Source organism: Capricornis sumatraensis, chromosome 3 (genome assembly GCF_032405125.1).
Source record: "Capricornis sumatraensis isolate serow.1 chromosome 3, serow.2, whole genome shotgun sequence".
Classification (NCBI taxonomy): Eukaryota; Metazoa; Chordata; class Mammalia; order Artiodactyla; family Bovidae; genus Capricornis; species Capricornis sumatraensis.
In genome coordinates this window covers 69,237,355-69,260,408 of record NC_091071.1, presented here as the reverse complement: position 1 = coordinate 69,260,408, position 23,054 = coordinate 69,237,355, and the positions used below count along the sequence as shown (strand labels likewise).

Here is a 23,054-nt window from a genome sequence, read left to right as displayed (position 1 = left end):
TAGATTCAACACAATCCATCCCTAAAATCCATTCAGCCTTTTTTTTGCAGGAATAAAGATAACCATCCTAAAATTCATATGGAACTTCAAGGGTCTCCAAATAGCTAAAACAATCTCAAAAAAGAACAGTGTTGGAGGTCTCACACTTTCTGATTGCAAAATATACTACCAAGCCACAGTAACAGAATACTTCACGATTCCAGAAGTTTCCTTTTGACTCCCTGACAGTTACTCTCTCCAGCCCAACCCAGGCAACCCCTGGCTTGCTTTTTGTCATTGTTTAGGATTCTGCTTTGTCTAGGTTTTCACAAATATGAGATCAGTACATAGCCATTTATGTCTGGCTTCTTTCACTTAGCATGATGTTTTCAAGATTCATTCATGCCATTTCATATATGAGTAGTTCATTCCTCTTGGTTGCTGAATAGTATTCCACAGTATGAATGTATTACAATTTTATCCATTCATCAGTTAATGGAAATTTTTGTTATTTCAGGATTTATTTTTTTGTTTGTTTTTTACAGTTACATTCAGCTGTATCAAATTGTGGATTTCTTTTCATTTATCCTGTTTGCAACTAACCAGAATTCTTGAATCTGTGAATTGGTGATTTTCACTAGTTATGGAAAACTGTATTTTCATCTGAAATTGCCTCTACTCTACTCTCTCTCTCCTTCTCATCTAAAATTTCATGAGATGTTTGTTAGACCTACTCCTCCTATCCTCCACGTTTCTAAATCTTTCTTACCTTTTTTTTTTTCTCTCCATATTGCATCCTAGATAGTTCCTTCAGGTACTACCTTCTAGTACACAAATTTTCTCTTCTTGATTTATTCCTCTATTTCTAGGTCCCTGGCTGGAAAAGAGTACATCATATTCTATTGATTCATTGATTGCAACAGTAATCATTTTATTTACAGACTCAAATAGACATTCCATGTGTACATGAAGAAATTAAAGAGGAAATATAGCAATCAGAGGTTTTATTGTTAATTTTCATAACTGCAATAATCCAGCTAATCAAGTTTACAACCATGAATGCTTGTGAAAACTGAGTAAAGATTCACAAATCTTTTTATAATTAAAGACAATTTCTCACATTTTTTGACAGTAAGGTTACACTACATTTTCAAAATTTAGATTTTGTATTATAGATTTTGCTTAAACCTCTATAAGGTGTTTTTTTCTAATACTGGTATAAATTTTTTAGAAATGTTCACCAAATGTGCAGTGTAATACATAGGTTCACCACTTTTTAAAATTAGGCCAATGTGGAATCAAATATCTTAAGATATAACACATACAACATTGTGAGCACTGACCAAACAAGGAGACTACATTAAAGAGAACAGCTGGAAGCTTGTCTCTGGAATCTTGACGGAAGGCCTCAAAGCGAACGCCAAAGACTAGGAAACACTACACATCCCAGCATGCTTTGCGACTACCGTTGACTATAACCCCCAGAGAGCATTGCTCGCCGAATGCCGATTTCCCTCACAGCTGGGGCTTGTAGTTCTCTTTGGAGCCAATCCGGCGAGGGTGGCGTTTTCTTAGCCGGCCCGAGGCTATTAGGCTAAGTCTTCCAGTTTCTGCAAAGGGGAAACGCTTCTGGTCCTTGGGTGGAGTCTTTGTCTCATCTCTTGGCTACTGCTTTACCCAGGTAAGTGGTAGAGAGGCTGCCCCTCCCCGCAGCTGGGGCCTTGCCTTGCTTTCTGGGAGCGCCTTGGCTGGGGCGAAGCCGTTTGTCTCTAAGCTCTCGCCGTAGCAGCCGCCGCCCATCCCTCTTTGTGTGCTGGGGGAAGCCGCGGAGCTAGTGGCGGCGGCTGTTGCTGTTGCGGGCGAAGGAGAGGGACGTTACCGGGAAGTTGCTGGCAGGCGGACTCTTCCCCATCCCGCCACCGAACAGGTGGGTGGACTGCCCTTCCGTCTCCTTCTGTCTGCTGTGTCTCGCGTCGCGCCCCTAAGGGCGGCTTGGCCTGCGGACAGTGCCGCCCAGCCCAGCCCAGCCCGGCCCTGGGAAGGAGAGGCGGGGTGAGTCAGGAAGGCCGGGGCCTCGACGAACCCACTCCCTTCTCTCTGGACCCTTCGGAGGGGCCCCGAGAAGCCTTGAGGCTCGTTCGAGGCCACCTCCCCAAGACGCCGCGCCCTCTTGGTCCATACCCAGGGGAGAAGTGACTCCTTTACGCCTTGCTCACCCGGTGTGTGTTAGAAAGTACGCAGACGCGGAGATTGTAGCACAAAATTCCTGAGACTTTCTCTTTCTTGGAGTTTTAAGAAAGTGAATGAATGTGTCAGGCCTGCAGGCTCCGGCCTCTCGCAGGTTGAGCGGTTCTGTCAGCTGTATGCAATTATTCAGACTTTGTTGCTGGGCTTTGACTCAAAGTGTGTTAGAGTCGTTCAGTCATGTCCGACTCTTTGCGACCCCAGCATACTTAAAGTGTGTGTGTGTGTGTGTGTGTGTGTTGTATAGCCCGCCAGGCTTCTCTGCCCTTGGGATTCTCGTGTGTGTGTGTGTGTGTGTGTGTGTGTGTGTGTGTGCGTGCGCGTGCGTGTGTGTGTGTGTGTGTGTGTGTGTGTGTGTGTGTGTGTGTGTTGTATAGCCCGCCAGGCTTCTCTGCCCTTGGGATTCTCCAGGCAAAAAACTGGAGTGGGTTGCCATTTCCTTTTCCAAAGGGATAGAATCCTGGTCTCCTGTATTGCAGGCAGATTTGTTACCGCCGGAGCCACCAGGGAAGCTCTACCTTTAAGTACAGTTGATAGTTATTGATGGTATATTTGTGTTTTGCTTCTTCATAGTATTACTATTGCATGGTAGTTTTAGAATTTATAGGAATTTTCTGTCTGACTGCCGGTTTTATCAGATTTCTAGGAGTGAATGCAAAACTGGTAGCAGATTTGCTGTGTCTTAGAGCTTGGCTTTTAATGGCAATCCATGTCCTCTGTTTTAAGAGCCAGAGACATTGTGTTAAATTTGAGCATGTGAACATTAAAGAGTTTACTGAGTGCTAATTACTGTGCTCAACTGTGAATATTTCCTATATACATCTGTTTATAATGATTTTCAGGTCTTAGTAGTATATGTGCTTCTTTTATTTTAAAAGTAGAGTGTACATGTTCTCGTTTGATGACCTTGAACTGCATGGCCTTTCAAGACAATTCTCTTCTTGAAAGACAGAGTTTTGAAAGAGTGCTCCTTTTACCAATTTACTGATGATTGTAAATGATTGTATGCTTCTTAAGGTTGCAAACATGTCTGACAAAAGTGAATTAAAGGCAGAGTTGGAACGTAAGAAGCAGCGGTTGGCTCAAATCAGAGAGGAAAAGAAGAGAAAAGAAGAAGAAAGAAAGAAAAAGGAAGTATGTTTGATTTTTTTTTTAAAGATAATATAAAATAATTGGATTTTAAGTGCTTATACCTTTAATAACAGAATAGTTAAAATTCCAGCAGTTGTGACTGCACATATAGCACTCTAGGTGAAAAGCTCAATATACATATTTAGTCTTCGAGGAATATGTTTACTGTATAAAGTAAGGGGCATCTGCCTTGTAATTACTGATAAAACATGATATACATTATAACTTAGTTTGGACTTTCAGCTTATCTGAATATTTTACCAGTCAGAACTGCTAGTTGTCAGAATAAATAATGGCAAAGAGAAATATAGACTAGATTATTAATTGATTAAGGGATTACTTAATTGATTGTCTCCCCTTTGTCATGAGTTGGTCATTGAAATATTTTTACCAGGTAGTGGGTTTGATACTATCATGAGGGTGGGCTAGATACTTAGATCTGACTTTTGGCATCACCATTTTATTATGTATGGCAAACATACATTGACCCTGAGCTAGAGATAATTTTGCTTGTTCCTGTCTTGAAATGTACATTTGTCCCTATGAAACCTGTGTAGACATATTTGTATATTTTTATCTTCAATGTTTTAAATGGCCAGTGTTTAGATAGTTTGTTTCTAATGTGACATTAGTATGAAGTTTTTCTATGTGATAGCCTGAATCAGGGGCCCCCAACCTCCAGGATCTAATGCCTGGTGATCTGAAGTGGAACTGATGTAATAATAATAGAAATAAAGTGCACAATGAATGTAATGCACTTGAATCATCCTGAAACCATTGTCCACCCCCTGTCCATGGAAAAAATGTCTTCAACAAAACTTGTCCCTGGTGCCAGAAAGGTTGGGGACCACTGGCCTTAATAATAGCCAAGACTTCTTGGAATCTCTTAAGGAAAAAGAAAAACCAAAGGTACAATTTATGTGCAGCATTGCTGTAATTCTGTAAAGGCCTACAATTGAAGAATTTTCTAGTTTATTCTGAACCTTTTTGTGATCCATTACTGTAAGAGTGTTGGGCCTTTAGGTTAGCTATTTGATTAAAAACTAAGTGATAGAAGCATGAGTAAGACTGGCAGAACCATTCCAAACTAGTACCTGTAGTCACAAACCCTTCAGAACTGAGGGCAAATTTGGTATTTGTTTTCTAAGCATGGCCATAAGTGGCCGTACAGAATATCTATTACATGATTTAAATCTAATTTAAAGTTTATCAAACATTACAAGAGACATTAAATCAGTGCTATTAAACAGTAAATCTAATTGTTATATATCGATACAGGGTTACTTGATAATATAGTCTCTTTGGCTATTTTAATGAAATTTTCTGATGACTCTTTTAAGTTAAAATGATATGGTAGAATATTATGACTAAAGTTCACTGCCGATAATTGTATGAGTAATGGTTGTCTTAGCTGAAATAGACTTTTGAGGTATATACATAAGACTTTTCCCTTTAAGGCTTAAATTTCCCTTGAGATGTTGAGAGTATTGATCTGAGAATATTGAGGGTTATAACTGGAAGATTTTGCTAAAACAATAAATGGCTAAAATAAAAGTTGGTAAAAATTTCAGTAATGAAAAATGTTTTGTGCTATGCAAGAGTAAATTTTGATTTTACCAAACCATGAAAATAAGACCAACAGTTGATAAAAAATAAAAATAAAACCTTTCTCCAGATGAATTTTTGACAAACATCCTCTACATAAAGTTGCATAAATACAATGAAGACTACATATAGAAGTTTGAGGCACTTGTACTTTTTCAACAAATCAAATTGTTCATTTACTTAAAATTTGTTATGTCTTAAATAATAGTCTGTATTTTTTTTTTTCATAGCATTGTGATATTTATGTATTTGTGAGATTTCCACAATTCTTGACCATGGATAGCAATTTCATATTATAAATTAATTAGAAATTGTACTTTTTGAACATACCTGTTTAGAATGTTTTTGTGAGAACTTCTTGATTACATATAAAAATGAATCAATTTAGTACATATCATTTGGAGATTTTTACTAAAACTCTCAGAATGATTTTCATTTGGTGACTATAATGTGTATTCAAAACTAAGCCCACCTCCAAATGTATACAGTGTTAGCATGTTATTTAAAACATACGTACTTTTGCAAATAGAAATGTTTCATACCATATGTAAATTTAAGTTTTAACTTAAAAAATTTAGACTGATCAGAAGAAGGAAGCAGTTGCTCCTGTGCAAGAAGAATCAGATCTTGAAAAAAAAAGAAGAGAAGCTGAAGCATTGCTTCAAAGCATGGGTCTAACTGCAGAATCCCCCATTGGTAAGGATAAGATTATATCTGTTAATAAAAGAGAGGCATAGATCTTACTCAGCTCAGATATACATGAGATGAGTGAGTTGATTTAATGTATTTTGTATATCTTTCTTATTTGTGCCTCGTAAAAAGCATTAATCTTATAATTTGTTTGGAATTGACTTTTTTCAGATGTGTTAATACATAGTTATCTTGTTTGTTCAGAAGAGCTGCAAGACTGTATTTATTAACATAAACCAATTGGCTTTTCTTGTTAAATCAGTAACTTGTTTCGACAGACATTTGAACTAGTTTCCTGTGCCATACTGTGTTAAGCTCGAAGATGAATGTGATTCCTAATCTTCTTAACTCTATAATCCTTTCTATAAGTTAAAGAGAGGTATAGTGAATCAAAGTTCTAAAAGTGTACTGATGTTCAAAGGTATAGGAGTGGAAGGAGAAGCTTATAACCTTCTGCTGTCAGTGCCAATAAGGGAAATAATATTGGTAGCTGATTTTGGCAGCAGTTTGACTTAATCTTGTTCTTTTTCTGGTCTCTTCATTTTTATAACAGTACTAGACCAAAAAGCTGAAATAGTAAAAGTACTGAGGACAGTCTTGTTACATACAGACATTAAATGCTCACTTAAAATAATTCTGAACTGGGTGCTGTTACATAGTATTTTAGTTTGATGTGGCTTTTGTCATTTAGAGACCTAAAATTTCAGGGTTAGTTTGTGGGCTAATTCCATCTAGTCCAGAGGACAAATAACAAGGGAGTACCTGCTGTTTGCCTAGTTGTGAACGGTAACATAACAGTCTCTAAGTATTATACCTGTCTTCTTAGAATTGCTATTTCTAAAAAATTTTAAGGTGAAAAAAGCTGGTTACTTTCATGGTTTGGCTTCATTGTTATTTCTTTCAGCTTACTGTGCTGTGCTTAGTCACTCAGTGGTATCCAACTCTTTGCAACTTCATAGACTGTAACCCATCAGGCTCCTCTATCCGTGGGGATTTTCCAGGCAAGAATCCTGGAGTGGGTTGATGTGCCTTCCTCCAGGGAAGTCTTCCCAACCCAGGGATCAAACCCAGGGCTCAAAAGCACTCTCACATTGCAGGCAGATTCTTTATCATCTGAGCCACCAGGGAAGCACAAGAATACTGGAGTGGATAGCCTATCCCTTTTCCAAGGGATCTTCCTGACCTAGGAATCAAACTGGGGTCTCCTGTATTGCAGGCAGTTTCTTTACCAGCTGAGCTACCAGGGAAGCCCTTTCAGCTTATTTGTCTTTTTCTTATTGATAAAATTTGAAGATTGATAATTTTTATGTCTTTTGTTTAATAAACTTATGTTGCATGTTGCAATTTTTAAAGTAAATGAATCAAAACACTTTTATCTTGTTAAAAAAATAATACCCTAGAACCTAAACCAAGTTGCTTGTTTGCTGTATAGGCTTTAAGTGATCATTTTTTTCTGAGCCTTTGGCTTTGGTTTTCTCCCATAGGATTTTTTTTTTCTTTTCTATTCTCTTTAAGACTTTAGTTTCACTAAATTCACTTTCTCATATTTCTCAATTTATGGCCCACCTCCATCATCTATTCTTGAATGTTCTTCAGTTGTGTGTGTGTTTCTCCTTCGTTACCCATCTCCAATTCCATTCTCCTTCACAGTCTTGCATTAAGTACTGATTCTTGGTTTTTAACATACATCCTTTTGATCAGTCTGGCACGTGTAATTTTTCAAGTTTTTATATATCTGTGTGTGGATATGATTTATGTGCATAAGTGGTATTGTGCTCTGTGTTTCACTTTGTTTTTTCCTTTTTTTCAAAGCAGGTTTGTATTTGAGATTTACCCATGTTCTTACATATACATCTAGTTATTTATTTCTGACTGATACATAATATTCTATCATATACTATATTTTACTTATCTGTTCCCTAGTGATTTCTTCTATCTCTTTGCTTTGCTTTCACAAGCAACACTGCAAAGAATATATTCTTTTCCCTTGAAAGGACTGTGGAAGAGTTTCTCTGGAATATATGCTGAAGAATTGGCTTGGTATGTTATTGTAGACTTACATTTTTCAGGTTCTACTACCACTCTGAAGAATAACTAAGTTTATCCTTGTGCTACCAGTGTGTGAGAAAGTAACTGTTTCACTGTATCCACATCACTTGATATTATCCAACGTTCTAATTTTTGTCTACTTGATGGGTGTAAAATAGTATGTCAGAATGTTTTAATACACATTTAGCTGTTTACAGTGAGAGTGACCATTTTTTCATTTATCTACTTTTCACATTTTCTCTTCTTTGAATTGCATATTCATGTTCTTTGTCCATTTACCATTAGGGTTCTTTATTTTGCTGTAGGAGTTCCTTGTATACTTAAGAGAGGACTTCTTTCTTTTAGTCTTTTAAAAAATACCTTCTCCTAGTTTATTATCTACAGTATTAAAAAAATTTTTTTATTGAAATATAGTTGACTTAAAATGTTGTGTTAGTATCAGATGTACAGCAAAGTGAATCAGTTATGCCTATACACATGGCACTCTTTTTTAGATTCTTTTCACATATAGTTCGAGTACTGAGAAGAGTTCCCTGTGCTATACAGTACTATTATGTATATGTCAGTCCAAATCTCCCAGTTTATCCCTTCTTTCTTCCCCCTGGTAACCATAAGTTTGTTTCCTACATCTGTGATTCTATTTCTGTTTTGTATAAGTTCATTTGTGCCATTTTTTTTTAGATTCCATATATAAGTGATATCATATGATACGTTTTCCTGTCTGCCTTCATTCAGTATGACAGCTTTAGGTCCATGCGTTTTGCTGCAGATGTCATTGTCTTGCTTTTTTGTGGCTGAGTAATATCCCATTGTGTATATGTGCCACATCTTCTTTATCCAGTCCTCTGTCAGTGGACCTTTAGATTGCTTCCATCGTAGTATCTTTTATTGAAACAGAATCCTCCATTTAAAAGAGTTATTCATTTGAACGCGTTGGGTCTTGGTTGCGGCACCTGGGATCTTCTTTGCGTCATGAGGGATCTTTGCTTGCAGCGTGTGGACTCTCTGTTTTGGTGCTTGGGCTCGGTAGTTGGGGCACACAGTCTCTCTAGTTGTGGCACACGGGCTCCAGAGCGCATAGGCTCAGTAGTTGCAGCACGGGGCTAGTTGTTCTGGAACATGTGGGATCTTAGATCCCTGACCAAGGATCGAACATTTTGATATGTTTAAATCTTTTAGTAGTGATCAGATCTATTATAGACAACCCCTCCCCTCCTTTTTTGATCTTCTTTTAAAAGATATCCTTTCCTATTTTGAGAATACAAATAGATTCTACATTTTCTTTATTATTTTAGCCTTCACCTTTAGATACTTATGTCACATTTTTTTGATACAGTAGAAGGTAGGGATCCAACCTAATTTTTCTCCATTTAGTTATGTTATTTAGGGTTTTTCTATGTATGCTTATAAATGAAATTTGCCTGTAATTTTCTTTGGCTGTTCATGTTCCGTGGCCACCATGGTTATGGTTTTAAAATAAATTGGATAGCTTTCTCTTTTGCTGTTTTGTGGAGCAGTTGTAAAAGATAGATATCATCTGTTCCTTAAACACTTGGTAGAACTCAACTGTAAAACTATCTGAGATTATGCTTTTTGTCCCCAGAGGATAGTGGAGAGCAGGAGTTATTCACCATTTCAGTTTTTCTAATGGTTATAGTCTATTCAAGTTTTTTGTTCTTATATCAGTTTGATTTTTAAAAAAATAATAATGAAGGTTTATTATCACTCATAGTTTCTGCCAGTCAGGAATTTGGTAGTGGCTTAGCTTGGTAGTTCTGGCTCGGGGTCTCTCATGAGGTTGAAGTCAAGATCAGTCAGAGCTGCAGTCATCTGAAGGCTTGATTGGGGCCTGAACATTTGCTTTACCAGCCGTATGATTTGCTCACTCACATGGCCAGCAGGTTGGCTTTGGTTGTTAGTGGGTGGCTTGAGTTCTCATCTATGTGGGCCATTCCATAAAACTACCTGCTTGAGTATCCTTCCAGCATGTCACCTAGCTGCAGTGTGTCAGCAGTCCAAAGAGAAAGAGAGCTGGAAAGAAGCTATCCTTTTTATGACTTAGCCTTGGAAGTCAGAGAACATGGCTTCTGCCATTTCCTGTCTATTGGAAGAGAGTCACTAAGTCCAGCCCACATTCACAAAGAATTTTGACATTCTTTAAAAGCCCCAACTATGTATGACAAACTCATGGATCTCCTCATATTTTGAAATGATCATATGCTTTTTATTGCCTTTTAATATGTTAATATAATTTATATTGTTAGATTTTCAAATGTATAAGCATGCTTACATTTTGGAACAAATCCATCTTAGTTATGAGAAAATATTTTTCTTACATAACACTAATATTTAGGAATTCATCTATAACTCAGAGTCAGGCCTATAGTTTTTTTCCTTTTACTGTATTTCGTCTGGTTTTATTATAAAGATTATAGTAATCTCATTAAGTGAGTTGTGTAGTTTTCCACCTTCTGTTCTCTCACAAGTATCTAAAGATCTTTCCAGTATTTATTTGAAATTAGGCCTGGAGAATAAAGGATACAGGTGAAAGCATTGGCTGTCAAACTTCCTTGCTAGTAACAATAAAAATAGTTTCTGTGTCATAACCTGGATGGATAATTGTTTTTCTTTTCACTACAAATGTATTAAATATTTTTAAATCATAGAAGTATGAAAACACCACTAGAATGTTCAAAAGGATTTATTAAAAACATCAGTCTGGTTTTAGCTAAAATGGACTTTTTCCCCTTGAAAAAAAAAAATTCTACTGAAAAGAATTAGTTTTTTTAAAGAGATACAGCTAATAAGACTGCTCTTAGCTTCTCTTTGCTGATAGATTCTTATTTATTTGATCATTTGATTGTTTTTTTGTCAGAGGTCCTTGGGAGCAGTGATAGCATGTTAATTTTTTATCCCCGGTGTCCACTGCAGACTGGATGCTTCAATGATTGTTCAATTATTATAAGGTCATATGTCTTTCCACCTAGTAAGACTAATAAGAGCCATCTGCTTTAAAAACAGTAACAACAAAATCTTGTTTAAATTTAAGCAAAATGCATAGTGGAAATTGAAATTTGAATATTTCGCAAAAGAAATATGGCTTGATTATTTTTTTTAATGAAATTTAAGTGGCCAGTCTTAAGAAAGTTAATTTTAGGCACGATTTTCAAGACATATTTTATCAAATGTGGAGTTAATAAACACTGATCTCCCGCACCCCCCCAAAAAGTGAATCTTTTTGAATGTGTGACTACTGTTTTAACCATCTTACAAAGAGATGAAAACAGATTTTGTCAGTTGTTCTGTAGCCTGAATCTGTATCAGTAGGGCATAGTATATTGATTTTATATACTGTGATAATCAGTTTTTTATTAGGAATAAATGAAGTTTGGTAGTCAAAATAAGTATAGCTTCATTTATCTCCCTCTCTTGTAACTTCCAATATTTTAAATCGGATTTTTCCAGTTTTATTGAGAAATAATTGACAGATACATCACTCCACAAGTTTAAGGTGTACATCATGATGGTTTGATTTATGTGTATATGTAATATGTAGTGAAAGGATTACTACAGTAGGTATGGTTAAAATCTATCATCTCATATAGATAAAAGAAAAAGAAAAAAATTTCTCCTAATGATGAGAAGTTTTAGGATTTACTTTCTTAAAGTTTCCTATGTATCATACAGCAGTGTTATGTATGTGTTAGCTCTAGTCATCATGTACAACATTCCCTAGCACTTATTTATCTAATAACTAGTAATTCTGATTTTTAGATAGACTAATTTCTGTTATCAAGTCATTTTTTTCAGGTTTAGCTTAATTTTAACAATTCCTTATGGTATTTTAATGCTATAAAATTTTATTAATTTCTTTTAGAAAATTTACCTGTACTCTGAAACATTAAAGAGAATAAAGGAAACATTTAGGGGAGATTAGAGGAGGGATTTAATGCTATCAGAAGAAGGGATCATAGGAAAGGAAGAAATTGCTATTTCAGAAAATTAAAGTTTAAAGCATCATTTTTCAAGACAAAAAAGATAAAGTATGAAAACTTAACAGTTATTTAAATGTTAATATTCCAGTCTAGAAACACTTATAGCCACAAGAGGGCATTACTGTGTAACTTAGCCTTTGAGTACCAAGTATCATAGATGAGCTATGTTTGGTTATCTCAGAAGTTCATTCCTCCCATTTGTGGTCTGCCAACACTCCCTACATTTACTTTCTTTGGCTGTCCACCTTTTCTGGGTTCTTCCTGGCAAGAGCTCCTTCTTGCTAGAGACTTCCTTTGAAAATAATTGGGCTGTGCACCATCCTTGTTCATGTCTGTGACTTCTGTATAGTTCTCAGCAGTTGACTCAAAGTTGACTCTGGTTTCTAAATCTAGGTGCATACCCAGATCCTTTGTGGTTTTATTTATTTATTTTTTTCCTTTGTGGTTTTAAAATTTCTAGTTGTTTTCTTCATAGACCAGTTGGCAGCAGTATTAATTTTATGTCCTGGGAAGGAAGGCCAAGCTCTAGGCTAGTAGGAAAGGCCTTCTTAGTTCTTGGTTAGCTTTTTGTCGTAAAGAATCAGTGTCCCAGCCTTCCAGTATTACTTGCATGATCGGTGTGGTTAATGGGGGTAGATTTGTCTTTCAGTTTACTTCACATTTCTTCCTTGGTTTTTGAAGAAAGGGTTAGATATCTCTGCTCTAAACTTCTAAGAAACTTAAATTCATTCATCTGATTCACTTATATGTTAATATTAAATCTTTTATTTTGTGCCATTTTTAAAGCCTTATTTTAGACTATATACAGAACTGTACCGTGAAGGTAATCCGATTGAATCACTGTTCTAATCATGCAAATCATATTTCAGGTATTTGGCAAAGGCTAATTAATAAAGCTTATGTTATTTCTAAAGCTGTACTCTTAAACCATTTTTTAAAATGAATTCTAGAATTAAGTCTTTGCTGAAATTTGAGTGGCTATGAGCTATTTAGTTGATTTTTTTTTTTTAAGCCTTCCTGAGTGCACACGTTTATTCATTTTTGGGTGTTTATTGGAGGCTGGGAGTATAGTGATATTGCCTTATTGCACAGTTACTATATTCTTTGACTTTTCTAGACTAATTGGGTTAAAATAGGGTAGTCACCAAATCATGCTTCCTTTCCCTTTTTTCCTGTTTACATTCTTCCTTTTTCAATGATAGTCATCTTCTTTTTCTAGATTTGTCCCTTCTGTGGTATAGATAGATGCAAGATGAGTTTGGTGGGCCAGATAAAACTTTGAGTCCTTAATGAGTGTCTTTATCATTTGATGTGAAAACTGTCTTTTGGTTGAAGGAATAGTTCTGGGAAAGAGATTTTTGTCTGGTTACAAACTTGAAATTGTGATTTATTTTGCTTCTGGCTGAAGATCTGTGATAATTTAATTGCATCACCCCTGTGATTTATTTTTTATTTCTGAAACTTTTATTTGAGAATTGCCTAGTTTAATGTGTTTACTTATGTATGTATAATTACTGTTTAACCTGTTTTCATAAAACATTTGAGGTAGCATTTTTTTTAACACAGTCTTAACTAGTTAAGATACTGGCGAGGAACTTATTGATTAGAGTTAAAGTCACCAGAAAGGGGAAAAAACATTAACTGGAAAAGAATTTTATAATGTATCAAAATTCAGTTCAGTTCAGTGGCTCAGTTGTGTCCTACTCTTTGCGACCCCATGAATCGCAGCACGCCAGGCCTCCCTGTCCATCACCATCTCCCAGAGTTCACTCAAACTCACGTCCATTGAGTCAGTGATACCATCCAGCCATCTCATCTGTCGTCCCCTTCTCCTCCTGCCCCCAATCCCTCCTAGCATCAGAGTCTTTTCCAGTGAGTCAGCTCTTCGCATGAGGTGGCCAAAGTACTGGAGTTTCAGCTTTAGCATCATTCCTTCCAAAGAACACCCAGCACTGATCTCCTTTAGAATGGACTGGTTGGATCTCCTTGCAGTCCAAGGGACTCTCAAGAGTCTTCTCCAGTACCACAGTTCAAAAGCATCAATTCTTCAGTGCTCAGCTTTCTTCATAGTCCAACTCTTGCATCCATACATGACCACTGGAAAAACCATAGCCTTGACTAGACAGACCTTTGTTGGCAAGGTAGTGTCTCTGCTTTTCAATATGGTATCTAGGTTGGTCATAACTTTTCTTCCAAGGAGTAAGCGTCTTTTAATTTCATATCACTATTTTTCCTCAAATCTTTCTTTTATATATACTTAGAAAAATTATTTTCCTAAGCCTAAAGTTAAGTATGTAATTTAAAAAGCTAAAAATTTCTTCTTTGGAAATCTTTAATATGAAAACATTGTAGTACCTCACTATAACTCAATACACATATTTGTGCTTATGCTTACAGCACAGTAGACAAACCACTCTTGCTGCTGCTGCTGCTGCTGCTAAGTCGCTTCAGTCATGTCCGACTCTGTGCGACCCCATAGATGGCAGCCCATCAGGCTCCCCCGTCCCTGGGATTCTCCAGGCAAGAACACTGGAGTGGGTTGCCATTTCCTTCTCCAATGCATGAAAGTAAAGAGTGAAAGTGAAGTCGCTCAGCCGTGTCTGACTCTTAGCGACCCCATGGACTGCAGCCTACCAGGCTCCTCCATCCGTGGGATTTTCCAGGCAAGAGTACTGGAGTAGGGTGCCATTGAGATGTTACTTTTATTACTATATCAGTTGGGACTTAAGGGGAAGCCTCACAGTGAGAGTTGGACAAAAAGATGAGGAAAAACTTAACCTAAGAGAAGTTCAGTTCAGTCTCTCAGTCGTGTCTGACTCTTTGCGACCCCATGGACTGCAGCATGCCAGGCTTTCCTGTCCATCACAAACTCCCTGAGTTTGCTCAAACTCATGTCCATTGAGTTGATCCCGTCCAACCGTCTCATCCTCTGTTGACCCTTCTCTTCCTGCCTTCAATCTTGCCCAGCATCAGGGTCTTTTCCAGTGAGTCAATTCTTTATATCAGGTGGCCAAAGTATTGGAGCTTCAGCTTCAGCATCAGTCCTTCCAATGAATATTCAGGATTGATTTTCTTTAGGATTGACTGGTTTGATCCCCTTGCAGTCCAAGGGACTCTCAAGAGAATTCTCCAACACCACAGTTCAAAAGCATCAATTCTTCGATGCTCAGCTTTCTTTATGGTCCAACTCTCACATCCATACATGACTACTGGAAAAACCATAGGTTTGACTAGATGGACCTTTGTTGGCAAAGTTAGAGAAGTTAGGGGACATTGAAGTTCTTGTACTTTAGATACAAGTCATGTTTGGCTACTTTGAGTTATACATGCAGCCCCTAGCACAGTACTGTCCACATGTGAATTATATAAAGGCAGTCTGGTTTTAGCTTTGTTTCTGAGAGATTTTAATTGCAAAATTATAAACCTTTTATTATGTTTTTATGGTCTTTTGAAATTTGAGCAAGAATTAACCACAGTATCTCAGGAAATCAACATTCTAGCTCTGGTTTTTTTCCTTCTAATCTTCCTGTGGGTTTCCAGTAGAATTTAGCATTGAAAAATAAGGTTGATCTATTCTGTACCTATGTTTAAGATATAAATCATCATACTATACTTGTTCATTTTGTTAGATTTGCAGACCCACTGTTTTTACAGAAGCATGTGTAAACATTTAAACATAATTTTAAGGATTCAGTGAATGTGACTATTCCAAAAACACAGACTTTTAATTAAGTACCTATTTCTTTCGATTGGTTCCTATATAACTAGGAACTTAACCTTCTTTTCAGTAAACTATTAAAAGAAGGGCTTGCAGTTCAACATAAAATGTATTAGTCACTTGATATTGTACATTGAAAAATTATTTTAAAAAGATACTTGCGGTTGGGGGCATTTATGCTAAAATTCAACCAGAAGATGGCAGTGATGATCCTCTTATACTCCCTCAAATGGTAATCAAAAAGTTTACAAGTGTAATAGCATGAAATACTCATGTTCAACTTTTGGTATCTAATGTTAAAAGTAACAAGTTTAGGGGAGAGCATTTGCTGTTTGTTTTATATACTATGAAAAATGTATATTTTTCTATAAGAAGGGATTAAGAATATTTTGGGTGTCTGTATCTTTGTCTGTACACTTCAGTTTTTTCTGAATACTGGGGTAAGGAAGTTACCATTCAGCCTTGCCTTGTTTAAGTTGCATGCATCACTTTATGTTATGCATCATGTCTAGAAGGCATGTTGTTTTATGGCCTGTTTGCATTTTTCACCCAAATTGCTGGAAACTAATGAACTTTTAAAGGAGTCATTCCTTTACTGGTAGTCATTTCTCTAAATTGGCTCTTCTTTATTTATATTTTTGGAGGGGAAAATTATATCATTTAAGATATTAATCCTTTTTTGAAAGAAAAGATTGACAAAAAATAAATCTTAAAAGCAAAAAGTTAGAAAGGCGAGAAGGAATGCTTTCCTTTGAAAATTAGTACCCACATTTGGTGTTGGCCGAGATGAAAATGCATCCTTTCATAATCTTGCCTTTTTTTTTTTTTAATATAAAGCCCAAATGCATTTTGCCAGAGAAATTGCATGAATTGTCAGCATGTGTTGTTAACTTTGTCTTTCTCCTCTTCTTTTACCGTTCATTTTCATTCATGTACTTTCGTTTTTTGGTTTGCCATTATTTTTTATTTTTTGTTAATTACTTCATATTAAATTACTTTTGAAACATCATAAGCTGAGCAACCTCTGCGTGTAGTAACAGCGGATACCTGTCTATTTCACTATTTAGTCCCTCCTCCTATGTCTCCATCCTCCAAATCTGTGAGCACACCAAGCGAAGCTGGGAGCCAGGACTCTGGAGATGGCGCCGTGGGATCTAGGTACAGTAATTTTCTTTCAATATTTTAATGACAGAATGCATTTACTACCCAGTTACTGTCAGTGGTATAGAGCGACTCTAGATAGTTATGTTGAGTTAGTTGTAACATTTTGAAATCTAAATGACACAGAAATTGTTGTAAATTGGGGGGAAATTTTTTAAAAACATTATTTTACTGTCACACTTGATTAATTTAGCTACTGACTAGTTAACTGATTTATGCTGATTTTCTTATATTAAAAATAGAAGTGTTAATTCATTAAATTATTTTTTCTATTTAAGCAGCATTGTATTGGTTATTATGTGAGCGTTTTGGGTATAAATAGTGTAAAGTCTCTCTTATGCTTAATTTCTATTTGGTAATTAAAATAAACAATTCGGTTAAACAGCCTAATTCTATTCTATTAAGTTATTCTAATTAGGTAGAAAATAATACATAAAATATCAAGAATAAGGAATAATTGCTAAGGAAACATTGAGTGTTTACTGGCTTCAATAAAAATTTTAAAAAGTATTTACTGGCTTGAGGGCATTATGCTAAGTGAAAGAAATCAAAGGGAAAGACAAATAGTGTATGATCTCACTTATAAGTGAAATTTAAAAAATGAAACTAGCTCATAGATACAGAGAAGAGATTGGTTCATTTTTATTTTCATTTTAAAAATTTTTGATGTTTGCCAGAGGTGGGGGAGGTAACGGGTAGGCAAAATGGGTGAAGGGGGTCAAAAGGTACAAACTTCCAGTTATAAAATAAGTCATGGAGGTATAAATGTACAGCATGGAGACTGTAGTTAACAGTTCATATATATATATTAAAAAACACCTTATGGTGGTTTAGTCGCTAAATGATGTCTGACTCTTGTGACCCCATGGGCTGTAGGCTGCCAGGCTCCTCTGTCTATAGGATTTTCCAGGCAAGAATACTGGAGTGGGTAGCCATTTCCTTCTCCAGTAGTTAACAATAATATGTTGTATATTTGAAAGTTGCTGAGAGATTGGGTCTTAAAGAGAAAGAGAAAATCATAAGAAAAAACTTTGTAACTATGTAAAATGGATGTTAACTAGACTTATTGTGATCATTTCACCATATATACAAATATTAAATCATTATGTTATATACTTGAAACTGATATTATATGCCAGTTATACCTCAATTTTAAAAAGTCACTGCCAAGTTTTCCTGAACTTGCATCTTCGTTGTAAAACAGTATCTCACATTTGTTTTATCATCCTGCATACATGTTGGGACTTGATGTTCAAACATTCAGTAAGATTTCAACTTCTTTGCGAATACCATACTGAGAAAAGTATTTCTCTTTGTCACACTCCCAATAATACCGAATCTTTATTTAACAACATCTTACATTTTTATTTCTTATGGCAACTGAAATGAGACTAAACATAGCCAGTTAAAAATCTTTATTCAGAATCCTTATTTTGGGCTAGGAAGTTAAATGTCTACCTCAGGAAAACCTAAACACACCTTTTAATGAGAAGTAAGCTAAGAAGTTTTATCTTCTTTGTGCCCAGGCACCTCGATTGAAGTTGCAAACAAGTAATGAGTATCTAAAAGACAAGACAAAAAAAGAAGAAAAGGGGCTAACTAATCCATAAACTCAGTCCTTTAATCAGTTTCTGAATAATCAAGTTGTCATTAACAATTAGAAGACACAAAAGGCTCACCAGTCTGAATTTGAGATGTGCTTTCCAAACCTGTTCTGTTTATAGAACTGAAACTGCAGATTTAAACAATACTCTTTTTGGACGTTAAGTGACATGATAAAAGAATATATTATAGATAAAAGGCTGAATTTATTTAGTCTAAATTCATTTTTAAAGGCTAAATTTGTTTCATGCTTTTGTACTTCTGTATTTTTATACAAATATGTTAGTATTCCTTTCCTAGTAAAACAAAGGGCATTTTCAGAAGGGTTTTATTTTCCCCTTATAATACATTACCAAAGTAAAAGTATTTCCCAAGGTAAAAAACACAAAAAATTTTATTAAATTTCCTTACTTGACATTATATTTTAATGCCTATACTGTATTGTGTTAATTCATTGTTCTTGATTTTGAACAGGAATAGAAAGGTTACTGTAATCCAGCATCAGCTAGTTTGCTTTCAAAAATACTGTGTAGCATGTATGCAAATTAAAATATGACCACCTGAGTTTCATTGGAAAACCTAAAGACTATTAGACCCAATTGGAATATTGTAAATTGGTATAGGAAGTAAATAACTGTTAAGAAATATGTTTATTTTGTTAGAATGCATATTAATTGAATTGCCAATTTAATGTTAAGTGCTATAGGCTGTCAGAGAAAATAATGTTCCTGGTCCTTGCCTTCATGGAACTTGGATTTTAATGCTCATTAATTTACATAACTTAAATATAGTATTCACTGTATTGAAAAATGGAGAAGGCAGTGGCACCCCACTCCAGTACTCTTGCCTGAAAAATCCCATGGACGGAGGAGCCTGGTAGGCTGCAGTCCATGGGGTCGCGAAGAGTCGGACACGACTGAGCGACTTCACTTTCACTTTTCACTTTCATGCATTGGAGAAGGCAATGGCAACCCACTCCAGTGTTCTTGCCTGGAGAATCCCAGGGACAGCGGAGCCTGGTGGGCTGCCGTCTGTGGGGTCGCACAGAGTCGGACACGACTGAAGCGACTAAGCAGCAGCAGCAGTATTGAAAAATCCTAAGAATAATGTGCTAAATTGTGTTTAAAGTGTAGATTTGTAGATGTAAAACAAGAAAACGAGTATTTGAGTATCTTTAGGGATACGTGTTTTTATTTTTTATTTTTTAAATTATGAAAATATGATAAAATTTACAGGAGACTTGGAAAATACAGAACAAAGTTACATATAGTTCCACTATACTGCAATTTTTAAAAATACGTATTGTTAGTTGGAGTTGCAATGTCAAACTCTCAAAAATTAGTAGAATGAACAGGCAGAAAGTAGAAGGATATACTAGACCTGAAAAGCACTGTGAACCAATTCAACATAATTAAAATTTATACAATTTTCACACAACAGCAGGATACAAATTCTATTCAAGTTTCTATAGACTATAGACCTGGAGACACTGGAACATATCCAGGGACATAAAACAAGATGCAAAAATGTCATGGTCTAAAGGTATTGAAATCAATCCTGTGCTCTCAAGTCTGTTATCACTGTGAAATTATGTTAGAAATCATGATCAAAAGATATATTATAACAATCCACATATTTTCAAATGCAATGTGACAGTTACCAAGAGAGATCTTTGACTTAGCTATTGAAAGCCTCAGTAAAGTTAAAAGACTGAAAGATCACACAGCGTGGTTGCAGAGAAAAAAGCATTTGAGAAATTAATTCAAAATGAGAAATTAATATCAAAGATACTTTTTTAAAAGGATATTTGTTTTTTTATTAGAGAATGAGTATAAGATTAATGGGTGAGAAAAATGAATTCTTTTTTAATGAGATGACGATATCTTTTTAGTCTTAATATATATGTCATCTCCTTTGAAAACCCAAACTAATTTTTAATTGTTCATTTTCAAGAGGACTAAATATTTCACTTTTTAATATATATGTACACACAGCGAGAAAACTATGAATTCCTTTAAATCATCTCCAGATCCCATAATAGAGAAATAATTAATATTGTTGATTAATTGATGATATTGGCAGTGAAGTAATCCCATTTTAAAATATGTGACTTTTGAAAAGAATGCTAGAGTCTGAGAAGGAAAAAGAATGGATATAAATTGAGCTGGCATGATGATAAAAAATAAACAGCAAAATGCATGAAGATGTGTGAGATGTATAAACCTATACACTCAACTCCTTTAGCTGGCTAAGACAGTCGACGATTTCTGCACTTGGGGAGTAGGAAAAAAACATTAGACGTTACCAAGTATGATATCAAAACATCTGAATCACAGTTTCTCAATGCCAAAAGTTTCTATTCGGCCTGGTGGTAATTTATGAATAAGTACGTAGGAGGCCATGAAAAATGATATTTCTGTAACTTTGCTGATTGGCAAGTTGCATATCATTAAGATTCCAGTTTACTTTCTCTGTCACTTCTGTTAACTCTGAGATTTAGATAACAGTTATTCAATGAATAATCCATGCTCCTTATTCCTTTTTTACATTCTTGATCAGTTTATCTCTTGGGCTTTTGATTATATGTGTCAGGATTATATTAAAATTTTAATTTATATGTCTGGAGATGCCTGTAATATAATCCCGTACTTTGTGCGATATGTTTTCAGTACTGGCTCTGTTCTGAGGTAGAGTTTTACTCTATTTTAGACCAAAATGACATCCTTAACAAGGAGCTCTATGTCATTGGTAACAGCTCGAACTCTTAGAGAATGTAAAGGGTATGTACAGAACATTCCTTGGAGAGCATCTCATAGAACCTCTTCTGGTTTAACAAAGCCTGAGTTTGTTGCTATTCATTGCTTAGTATAAAGTAAATCTTCACTGTGGCCTCTTCTTTCTTTGTATACACACATTACCATTTAAATCCCAAAATCTTTCTTTATATTTTTAAAATGAAGCATTTCTCTAGTTCATTTGATTGCTTTTACTGTTAAGTTTATAGGCAAGTAAAGATTTCATTTCTTTTTTTTAAATATTATAGTAGTTTTAGTTGTACGTTATAATTTGTTGCATAAATGAGAAACAAATATATTTGACAAAGATGGTAGCACTGAATGTATTGTGCTGAACTTTTTAATAGGGATTCTAGCATCATATAGTACTATTCATAATTATCCTACATATTGCTAATCTACAGGAGTACCAGTGTAGAAAGGACCTTTTATTCTAGTAATGACCAAATTTTCCTTATATCTTTTGGAAAAGATCCCGTGGAAGTTGTTTACCCAATAGGCAAGGCTAAACACAACCAAATATTTATTTAGGATTGATATTCTCCAAAAGCTTAGTTAGTTTAGATAAATTCTTGGAACATCAAATATTTTTCCTGGCAAAAAAAAAAATGTCTGCTTTTTCCTAGAGACAGAAATCTTTAGTTGCTTTCTAAAGCAGATGACATGTAAGCCCAAGGCAGTGCTTAACCCATAAATTACATAAGGGTCACATTTTGGAAACTTAAGCTATTTTGTATCCCAGTGGAATAGTCTTTGGTTTTCTTACCAAAAGGCTTATGTGTTGACTCATTTCCTTTACCAATATGACAATTTCCTGCACACATTTAATGCTTTGGGCAAGATTATGATATGTTAACTAAGATGTTTTTACTAAAGCTTTTTTCATTAGGAAACTTCAAATTTCAACTATATGTATAGCCTAGCTTGTTATCATCCAAAAATAATGTATTTGGGATGTTGGATGTTTTGTCTGTTCTTATTCCTTATTTTGCAAGATTAGTTTCTTACAATCTGAAAATACTGTCTTTTTTAAACTATTCTAGGTTGTATGTTTGCATTGCATGAACTAAAGCGTTTGAGTGATATCTCATGTTTTTTTTGTACTAACCGGAACATGTGGTTTTAAATTGTGAACAGTACTTTAGCTATTCATAGAATGTATTTGCTTGACTAACTTATGGCCTTTTTTGCTAATGCTTCATGGTTGTCCTACAACCATTTAGGACGCTGCATTGGGATACAGATCCATCAGTTCTTCAGCTTCACTCAGATTCCGATTTGGGGTATTGAATAGATTTATTACCTTCCCTCTCTTATAGTTAATTTGATTCTTTGTGAAATTGTCCTAATTTTATTTTTCTTAAATTTCTAACATGCAGATAATACGAAGAGTGATATTTCACTGTGACACCTCATTTATCCTCTGTCATTAGTGAAAGAAATACATATCTGATTTTATAGGTACCCTAAGTCTAAATTACTTTTAAATGTCTAAATTACTTTTATTATTGCTATATTTTTTTGTAAGTTTTTCTGCAGCGTATTACAAACTTCCTAAACTTTTAAAAATACATACTCTACATGCAATCTTTTCTAGGTTACTCAACATGAAAATTTATTTTCCTATATTAAAATTTCCTGATGATATTTAAGGTTTTGAGAGGAACAGAGCTGTCGGTTTCTACACTGTGGCTCCAGATTGCTGTTGATTTATTCATTTATTCATTTACTTATTTATTCTAGTCTCCAGTGCAAACTATAAATGTTTACTTCTGCCACTGTGCCTGACTCAGATAGCTCTTTTCCCTTGATAGTTTGAAGCTTCTAAAACATATGTCCCTATACCTTTAGAAATTATGTCTGAGTAAATAAGCCTTACGTGCATGCTAAATTGCTTCAGTTGTGTCCAATTCTTTGCGACTCTGTACTGTAGCCTGCAAGGATCCCCTATCTATGGGATTCTTTAGGCAGTACTGGAATGGTTTGCCATGCCCTCCTCCAAGGGGATCTTTCCGACCCCAGGGATTGAACCTATATCTCTTATGTCTCAGGGCTCAAACTCACATCTCTTATGTATCTTGCATT

The 23,054-nt window shown here is 35.4% G+C and overlaps 1 protein-coding gene across 3 annotated transcripts in view; it reads left to right on the top strand.

Moving 5' to 3' along the window:
- Positions 1 to 1,795: 1,795 nt before the first annotated feature.
- DYNC1I2 (dynein cytoplasmic 1 intermediate chain 2) overlaps positions 1,796 to 23,054 on the top strand; it is a 54,899-nt gene continuing 33,640 nt past the window's right edge. For 2 of the 3 annotated variants that reach the window (XR_011144672.1, XM_068968189.1), the window contains exons 1-4: positions 1,796 to 1,906; positions 3,241 to 3,357; positions 5,538 to 5,655; positions 16,479 to 16,569. Coding sequence is in view for 2 of the 3 variants with exons in the window: in XM_068968189.1 (XP_068824290.1) it covers positions 3,250 to 3,357; positions 5,538 to 5,655; positions 16,479 to 16,569 (317 nt within the window). In the remaining variant the exon portion in view is untranslated. Of the gene's footprint in view, positions 1,907 to 3,240; positions 3,358 to 5,537; positions 5,656 to 15,833; positions 15,852 to 16,478; positions 16,570 to 22,192; positions 22,253 to 23,054 lie in introns of all 3 variants that reach the window. The other variant, XM_068968190.1, reaches the window with a different exon arrangement.